Source organism: Garra rufa, chromosome 15 (assembly GCF_049309525.1).
Source record: "Garra rufa chromosome 15, GarRuf1.0, whole genome shotgun sequence".
Lineage (NCBI taxonomy): Eukaryota > Metazoa > Chordata > Actinopteri > Cypriniformes > Cyprinidae > Garra > Garra rufa.
The window spans coordinates 805,578-815,143 of NC_133375.1; the positions used below are offsets into that span (position 1 = coordinate 805,578).

General features: G+C 31.4%; 1 protein-coding gene across 2 annotated transcripts; it reads left to right on the forward strand.

The window, feature by feature from the left end:
• The first annotated feature begins 1,071 nt into the window (after positions 1-1,071).
• timm17b (translocase of inner mitochondrial membrane 17 homolog B (yeast)) lies at positions 1,072-7,862 on the forward strand. Of its 2 annotated transcripts, none has more exons than XM_073819229.1 (6): positions 1,072-1,128; positions 3,226-3,325; positions 3,424-3,487; positions 3,591-3,719; positions 4,229-4,339; positions 6,665-7,862. In XM_073819229.1, exons 1-6 carry the CDS (start codon positions 1,103-1,105, stop codon positions 6,742-6,744), a joined length of 510 nt encoding a protein of 169 aa, XP_073675330.1. In that variant the 5' UTR covers positions 1,072-1,102; the 3' UTR covers positions 6,745-7,862. The 2 variants fall into 2 exon arrangements, with proteins under 2 accessions (XP_073675330.1, XP_073675331.1); XM_073819230.1 differs by lacking the exon at positions 1,072-1,128 and adding an exon at positions 1,135-1,411.
• Positions 7,863-9,566: the final 1,704 nt, after the last annotated feature.

Genomic DNA, 9,566 nt, shown 5'->3' on the forward strand with positions numbered 1-9,566 from the left:
ATTTGACTATAATTTAAATATGCTGTGATTTTTAAAGCTGAATTTTTAGCACTAGTATTTTTTAACATTACTCCAGTCACATGATCCTTCAGAAATCATTCTAATATTCTAATATGCTGCTCAAAAACATTTATTATTATTTTGTTGAATACAGCTGAGTAATTTTCTCAGGTTTCTTTGATGAATAGAAAGTTCAGAACATATTTTGTAACATTATAAATGTCTTTATCATCACTTTTGATCAAATTTAAAGCATCCTTGCTAATTAAAAAATATTAATTATATAATTTCTCCCCCCCCCCCTCCCCAAAAATAAAAATAAAAAATAAATACTGACTCAAAGCTTTTGAACAGTATTAGTGTAATGTCACAAAAGCTTTTTATTTCAGATAAATGCCGATCTTTGGATCTTTCTATTCATCAAAGAAACCTGAAAAATATACTCAACTGTTTTAAATATTGATGATAATAATAATAATAAATGCTTTTGAGCAGTAAATCAGCATATTAGAATGATTTCTGAAGGATCGTGTGACACTGAAGACTGGAGTAATGATGCTGAAAATTCAGCTTTGATCACAGGAATAAATTAAATTTTAAAATACATTCAAATAGAAAGCAATTACTTTAAATAGTAAAAATATTTCACAATATTACTGCTTTTGCTGTATTTTGGATAAATGCAGGCTTGGTGAGCAGAAGAGTTTACCTAAAAAAAACATGAAAAATCTTTCTGTTTAAAAACGTTTGACTGGTAGTGTAAACAAAATAAAATAAATAAATGAACAAAAGATAATTTAAAAAAATCTATTGCGATTACGTTCCTCAGTCACAGCTCTCCGTGATTTCAGATCCTGTCTGGTTGGTAAAAACGAAACTTTCGGATCTGTTTTGTTTCAGCCGAAAACATCACAGATCAATGAAATTAGGATATATTTATCCAACTGGCAGAGAGTGGCTCTAATCTTGCAACAAATATATATTTTAAGGACAAACGTGTCGAGTAAAACAAAACAACTCAACTCAACTTCCGCTCATTGGTTGTAAACTGAACCTTCTGTCACGGAAAAATTGCGTAAGCGCTCTGACGTCGGAGGTTATCATGGAGGAATATGCCCGTGAACCCTGGTAAAGTACAAGCTCTGCTCACTTCTGACCGCTCCGCTCTTTAGGTCATGACAGGAAACACTTGCTATTTGAAGCAGTGTGTCTTGGCGTTTGCTTTCGTGTTGTTGTCGATTTATTTCTCCGCTGTCATTGTCTAAAGTAGCTGCTGTCACAGTTGACATATTACACCGTGTTTGATAAACATGTTGTCATGTGGGATCTCGTCTCCCTTCAGTGCTCAGACGAAAAGAGGCATAACAAACTCACTGTTTTACTTTACTGGCAACTGAGGTGATTAAGTCCAGTAAGTGTTTGTTTTAAAATACCACTAACAATATCGATGTTACACTTAAATTCACATCAAAAAGTCCTTATTAAAGGCTATTTACTTGCTTAAACAGTAATATCTTTAATGTAGTAAGGCATGTAGTTTTTCAGTAAAGATTTGATCATATTGATAATTTAGATGCCTAAAAGTAATGAGTCAGATACAGTGAACTGTATAGGGTTAAAGGAGTAGTTCACTTTCAGAACAAAAATGTACAGATAATGTCCTCACCCCCTTGTCACCCAAGATGTTCATGTTTTTCTTTCTTCAGTCGTAAAGAAATGATGTTTTTAGAGGAAAACATTTCAGGATTTCTCTCCATATAATGGACTTCTATGGTGCCCCCGAGTTTGAACTTCCAAAATGCAGTTTAAGTGCAGCTTCAAATGGCTCTAAATGATCCCAGCCAAGGAAGAAGGGTCTTATCTAGCGAAACGATTGGTTATTTTCTAAAAACATTTACAATTTATACACTTTAATCTCTAAACAGACTACACACAGAGCTAGACAAGACGAGCATTTGAGGTTATAAAGTATATAAATTGTAATATTTTTTTTAGAAAATAACCATTTTGCTAGATAAGACCCTTCTTTCCTCGGCTGGGATCATTTAGAGCCCTTTGAAGCTGCATTTTGGAAGTTCAAACTCGGGGGCACCATAGAAGTCCACTATATGGAAAGAAATCCTGAAATGTTTTCATCAAAAAACATAATTTCCTTACGACTGAAGAAACAAAGACATGAACATCTTGGATGACAAGGGGGTGAGTACATTATCTGTAAATTTTTGTTCTGAAAGTGAACTACTCCTTTAATGACTTAAAACATGTACAGGTAATGTCAAAAGTTTACATACACCTTGCAGAATCTGCAAAATGCTAACTATTTTTTACCAAAATAAGAGGGATCATACTAAATGCATGTTATTTTTTATTTAGTACTGACCTGAATAAGATATTTTACATAAAAGATATTTACATATAGTCCACAAGAGAAAATAATAGTTGAATTTGTAAAAATGACCCTGTTCAAAATTTTACATACGCTTGGTTCTTACACCTGAATGATCCACAGCTGTTTTTTTTTTTTTTTTTTTTTTGTGATAGTTGTTCATGAGTTAAACTGCCAGCTGTTCTTTAGAAAAATTCTTCAGGTCCCACAAATTCTTTGTTTTTTAGCATTTTTTGTATTTGAACCCTTTCCAACAATGACTGTATGATTTTGAGATCTATCTTTTCACCCCGAGGACAACTGAGGGACTCGTATGCAACTATTACAGAAGGTTCAAACGCTCAGTGATGCCCCAGAAGGAAACACAATGCATTAAGAGCCAGGGTGAAAACTTTTTGAATTTGAAGATTAGGGTAAATGTAACTTATTTTGTCTTCTGGGAAACATGTAATTATCTTCTGTAGTTTCTGAAGGACAGTACAAATGACAAAAGTATAATATTTAGGTGAAATGAGAAACATTTTCAAACGTTTACACCCCCGGATCTTAATGCGTTGTTTTTCCTGCTGGAGCATCAGTGAGCGTTTTAACCTTCTGTAAGTTTATGTATACTTTTGAACAGGGTCATTTTTATAAATTCAACTATTATTTTCTTTTGTGGACTGTATGTCATCATATTTTACGTGAAATATCTTATACAGGTCAGTACTAAATAAAAAACAGCATGCATTTTGTATGATCCCTCTTATTTTGGTAAAATAATTAACGTTTTGCAGATTCTGCAAGGTGTATGTAAACTTTTGACCTCAACTGTAGCTCTTTTATTTCTTTTATTTTAGTCCATGGAGGATAGTTGATGACTGTGGCGGTGCATTTACCATGGGGGCCATTGGAGGTGGGGTTTTCCAGTCTGTTAAAGGCTTTCGAAACGCACCAGTGGTAAGCTTTACTGTCACCAACAAAACAACTGATATATTACTACTACTAATACACATTGCTATACGTTTACTGCTAATAAATACACTCTGTTACTACAGGGTGTTCGACAGAGGCTAAGAGGGAGCGCAAATGCTGTGAGAGTAAGAGCACCACAAATTGGAGGTGATGTTGCAGAATCAATTTTTGTGTTATGTATGAAAAGTTTTAGCATTTTGTATATCAGTGATTTACTATAAATCATGGCATTGGTCTGTTCGTCCTGCAGGTAGTTTTGCCATTTGGGGTGGACTCTTTTCCACAATAGACTGTGGTCTTGTGCGTTTGCGGGGGAAGGAAGACCCTTGGAACTCCATCACCAGTGGAGCCATGACTGGAGCTATACTGGCTGCACGCAGTATGTTTAGCATGATAGTTTTTCTTTTATCAGTATTATTTTATAATGCTAGACAATAAAGCTAGGCTTTAAAAATATGAATGGATTTTAAACATACAGTCATTTTGTGAATAAAAACTGAGCATTATACACTAAATGGCTGGATTACACACCATAACAGACTTTCACTACAAATTCATTGCTAATAGACTAGCATGAAAAAATTTAAACAATATGTGTTCCAAAATCAGCTCATAATATAAAACATGGACTCTGGCTGGATGGAATCATTGTCTGAAGCTAAAAATTGTTGTCTGTTCCCATTTAACACTACACAATTACTACTGTAGTATTGACTTGTCCAGACTACAAATTGGGCAAAGAAAAATGCTGTGTAGTGTATTCTAGTTTTTAGACACTGGAGGTTTAACAACCTACTGGGAATAGTCATCTGATTACCTGTAGTATTCTGTAATAGTATAAACATGCAGCATTAATCTATGCTCTCGATTTGCTTGTTTGTATTTTAGGTGGTCCGCTAGCCATGGTGGGCTCTGCAATGATGGGGGGAATTCTGCTTGCCTTAATCGAGGGATTCGGGATACTTCTTACAAGATACACAGCACAGCAGTTTCAGAATCGTGAGTTACACTTGTCAGAATAGGTTTAGATGATTCAGAGTTGGTTCACTTTGAAGGAACTATTCACACAACAATGCAAATTCATTTTGTTCCAAATTTCTATGATTTTTCTATTTTTGGAGAAGTACAAAGAATATCTAAAACTCTTTTCATTTTCTTTGACAAAAAGAAAATTGATTAGGTTTCAAACAATCTAAAGAGGTGTTTTTATTTTTGAGTGAACTATCCATGCATGACATACAGAAGAAAAAAATTATATTTTGGCTATGAATTAACTAGTATGTCATGGACACAATTTACACAAAACAAGGAAACTAGTTATTACAGCATGACAATTTACCAACATCCAGAAAATGAATGCAATGTGGCCCAAAATAAGAAAATGAATTGGTACAATGTGGCATCGGTTTACCAAAAAATTTGAAAACTAATTAGTACAATGTGGCAATGATTTACTAAAAAAGAGAAACAAATCAGTACAAAATCTATCAAAAATGAGACAACAGATTAGTACAGTATTGTAATAATTTACCAAAAAATAAAATAAAAAATAGTACAGTCTGGGAATAATTTATCAAAATTGAGAAAACAGATTATTACAGTATTGCAACGGTTTAGAAAAAATAATGATACAATGTAGCAACAATTTACCAAAAACAAGAGAAAACAGATTAGTACAATGTGGCAACAATTTACCAAAAACAACAGAACAAATGAGTACAATCTGGCAACCATTTACCGGAAACAAGAAAATTAATTAGTTAAGTTTGGCATCAATTTACCAAAAGAGTAAATACTAATTAGTATAGTATTGCAACAATTTACCAAAAAAAATTAAAATAAAAATAATATATAGAAAAAACAAATTTTTATAGTAATGCAACAATTTACCATAAAAGAAAAAAACTAATTAGTATAGTATTGCAACAATTTACCAAAAAAATAAATAAAAATAATATATAGAAAAAACACATTTTTACAGTAATGCAACAATTTACCATAAAAGAAAAAAACTAATTAGTACAGTCTGGCAACAATTTAGAGAAAACTAATTATACAATGTAGCAACAACTTGTCAAAAACAAGATAACAAATTAGTACAATCTGGCCACCATTTACCCAAACGAGAAAATTAATTAGTAAAGTATGGTAACAATTTACCAAAAAAAAATTTAAATAAATTAGTACAGCATTGCAACAATTTGCCAAAAAAAGAAAACTAATAATACAATGTAGCAACAATTTGTCAAAAACAAGAGAACAAATTAGTACAGTCTGGCAACCATTAACCAAAAAATTTGAAAATTAATTAGTAAAATATGGCAACAATTTACCGAAAACAAATTAGTACAATATGGCCACCATTAACTAAAAAATCTGAAAATTTATTAGAAAAGTATGGCAATAATTTACAGAAAATGAGAAAACAAATTAGTACAGTATTGCAACAATTTGCCAAAAAAACTAATAATACAATATAGCAACAGTTTGCCAAAAACAAGAGAACAAATTATTACATTTACTGGAAATGAGAAAATTAATTAGTAAAGTATGGCAATAAATTTCCAAAAAATAAAAAAAAATCATTTGAACAGTATTGCAACAATTTGCCCCCGAAAAAAAAAAAAACTAATAATACAATGTAGCAACAATTTGCCAAAAACAAGAGAACAAAGTAGTACAATCTGGCAACCATTTACCAGGAATGAGAAAATTAATTGGTATAGTATGCCGATAATTTACCAAAAACAAGAAAACGAATCAGTACAATATGGAAAACATTATCTAAAAAAATCAGACAATTTATTAGTGAAGTATGGAAACAATTTACCAAAAATGAGAAAACAAATTAGTACAAAGTGGCAACAATTTATCAAAAATGATAAAACAATTTAAGTACAACATGGCCAAGTTTACAATTGACCTAAAGCAAAAAAAATTAATACACAGTGGCAAAAATTACCAAAAATAAGAAAACAAACAATTTAAATATGGCCAAGTAAAACAAGAAACTAATTGGTACAACATGGCCAAGATTGACCTAAAACAACAAAACAAATGAGTATAATTTGATCATGAATTTGGCAAAAACCGAGAAAACGAATTAGTACAACATGGTCACAACTTAACTAAAATGAGAACCAAGTAATACAACATGGCCACAATTTATCTAAAATAACACAACAAATAATAATACAATTGTTTTTACACACATTTTGTCTTTAAAATTGTGAAAATTGTTACCTTTAGTTTGTTTTGCACTTGTTTGTTTTGTTAAAGCTGCTTGAGAGATGTTTACTATGTGCATCTTCTCTTCCTCTACAGCGAGTCCTTTTGTGGAGGACCCGAGTCAGCTTCCCCCAAAAGAAGGCAAGGAAACACGCGGTTATGGACAGTATCAGTAAAATGACTGTTGCAGTGGTGACTGCAATATTATAGACTGTGAAAAAACTGAGGGTGGTTAGAAGTTTAGGACCCTCATCATAGTTTACAGTCCCCCTCATAGACAGGGGGAACCTTCTGAACCTCTCATCCTCTATTAGATGGCCACTCAGGGGCAAGCAGTATGTAATTTGTATTATGTATGAATTGTAATATACACTTGTATTTTGTCCTGCTGAGAAGGGAAAATTGTCACCCAAAGATTTTGATTTAACATACTGAGGCAAAGTTCAATCTGAATATTTTTATAGTTCATACAGGCCTGTTTGAACATCTCATACTAATACAAATATATTGTATAACTAACTAGATCATGCAGATATATTCCGGGTATGTAATTACTTTCAAGAAGTTCATTTTTAAATAGTTAAAATTTAGATTTTTACATTACTGATGCAGTGTTATGGAAAAAAGCAATGCAAAACTGATATATGACCTAAACCTGACTTGATATACAAGTGATCTATTTTAGATTTTGATTTTGTTCTCGAGTTATTATAATTGATCTTTTCCATTCAAACTACACTGTCAGTCAACACTTTGGGATCAGTAAGATTTTTAATGTTTTTTAAATGAGTTTCTAATGCTTATCAAGGCTGCTTTCATTTGATCAAAAATACAAAAAGAGGTAATATTGCAAAATATTAATACGATGTAAAACAACGTTCTTCTGATTTAACATTCATTAAAAGTCTAATTTATTTCTATGATCAAAGCTGAATTTTTCAGCATCATTACTCCAGTATTCAGTGTCACATGATCCTTCAGAAATCATTCGAATATATTGATTTATTATCAATGCTGGAAATAGTTACTTAATATTTTTTTAGAACCTGTGATACTTTTTTCAATTTTCTTTGATGAATAAAAGGTTAACAAGAACAGCATTTATTTAAAACAGAAATATTTTCTACTTTCTTCTTTAAAAAACATGACAAGTCTTACAGATCCCAAACTTTTGAGCGGTGGGGTCCTCCTTTTTGACCTGTTAAAACAAAATTCATTTATCTACATAATGTGCAATATTCAACTTAAATGTTCCTCTACCAAAGAAAATTACAAAGTAAATGCATTTCAAAGATCATCCTCTCCATATTTTCAGTCTCACCAGTTTGGTACTGATTATTTTCCTATAGAGCACTATAGAGACAAGAAGAGGATATGTATGTATAAGTAACCTGTCTCGGTAAAGTATTTTATGGCTGATGCTTAGATGTATATTGTTTTAGAGATATTATTAGGTATTAATAATGGAACTACAACCCTGTTGTAGCCTATTTGTACCATTTTTTTCTGCATTAAAAAAGTCTGGAAGACCTTAAATTGTGGAAATCCCAAATCCCCCACCACTCAGGCACCCCCACAAATTCTTTAGACACTATGTTGCGCTATAATAAGTAGGTTTGCATTTTACTTCATAACTTTGGATGCAGAACTGCAGTCAAAATTCTCTTCTCTCTTAACCCTTGAGTCAAGCCCTAAGAATCTATACACTGATTTTGTTAACCACATTTTCCACCATTTTGAATTTTGCCTTTTTAAACTCATGATAGTTTTAGATTGGAGAAAGGAAATTTCACGTACTTATTTATAGTTTCAGTTCTACAAATTATTGCTTACTAGAGTTTAAACACAACCGTTTACACAAAAACACAATTGTCAAAGATTACAAGGCCACATATATCTACTATAACAATAAAAATAAAAAAATCGTTATGAATGATCATCCATATTTAATGACTGCTCACCAAGCCAGCCTGTATTTGATCGAAAGTACAGCAAAAACAGTAAAACTTTGAAATATTTTTTTCTATTTTAAATAACTTTTCTTTTTGAATATATTTTAAAATGTAATTTATTCCTGTGATTTCAAAGCTTAATTCTTAGCGTCATTACTCCAGTCACATGATCCTTCAGAAATCATAATATTCTGATTTGAAACATTTATGTTGAAAACAGCTAGAAAGTTCAGAAAAACAGAATCTGAAATAGAATCTTTTGAAACATTATAAATGTCTTTATAATCACTTTTGATCAATTTAAAGCATCCTTGCTAAATAAAAGTATTAATTTCTATAGTTTCTTGATATTTTTTTTATCTTTGGATCTTTTTATAAATCAAAGAATCCTGAAAAAATGTACTCAGCTGTTTTAAATATTGATATAGAATAAATGTTTCTTGAACAGCAATTCAGAAAATAGAATGATTTCTGAAGGATTAATGGAGTAATGATGCTGAAAATGTACCTTTGATCACAGGAATAAATTAGGCTACATTTTAAAATATATTCAAATAGAAAACAATTATTTTAAATAGTAAAAATATTTTACAATATTACAACTTTTGCTGCATTTTGAATCAAATAAATGCAGGCGTGAGCAGAAGAGAACCAGCAGAGAGAAAAACATTAAAAATCTTACTGTTCAAAAACTTTTGACTGGTAGTGTATCTCATGATCACGTAATATATTTTTTGAGTTTATTATTATTAATATTATTGGACTTTTCTTATTGTAGTTATTTAAAAAAATGTTTTATAAAAGACACGTACACGGCTCCTTAACCACAAACAGCCATGTTAAGAAAATTATAATTGTTTACTTCTTTATTTCATAAGTTCCAGGCGTTTTGTATTTGGCTGCAATGCATGCTGGTATATGTAGTCACCAAACGCGTCAAAAATGTGAACATTGCTAATCATATTATCACTATTTTAATATGTGTTAATACTATTTAATATGTTGGATGTGTGACGTGTTTGAACATGGGCGTGGCGTCTGGCGTC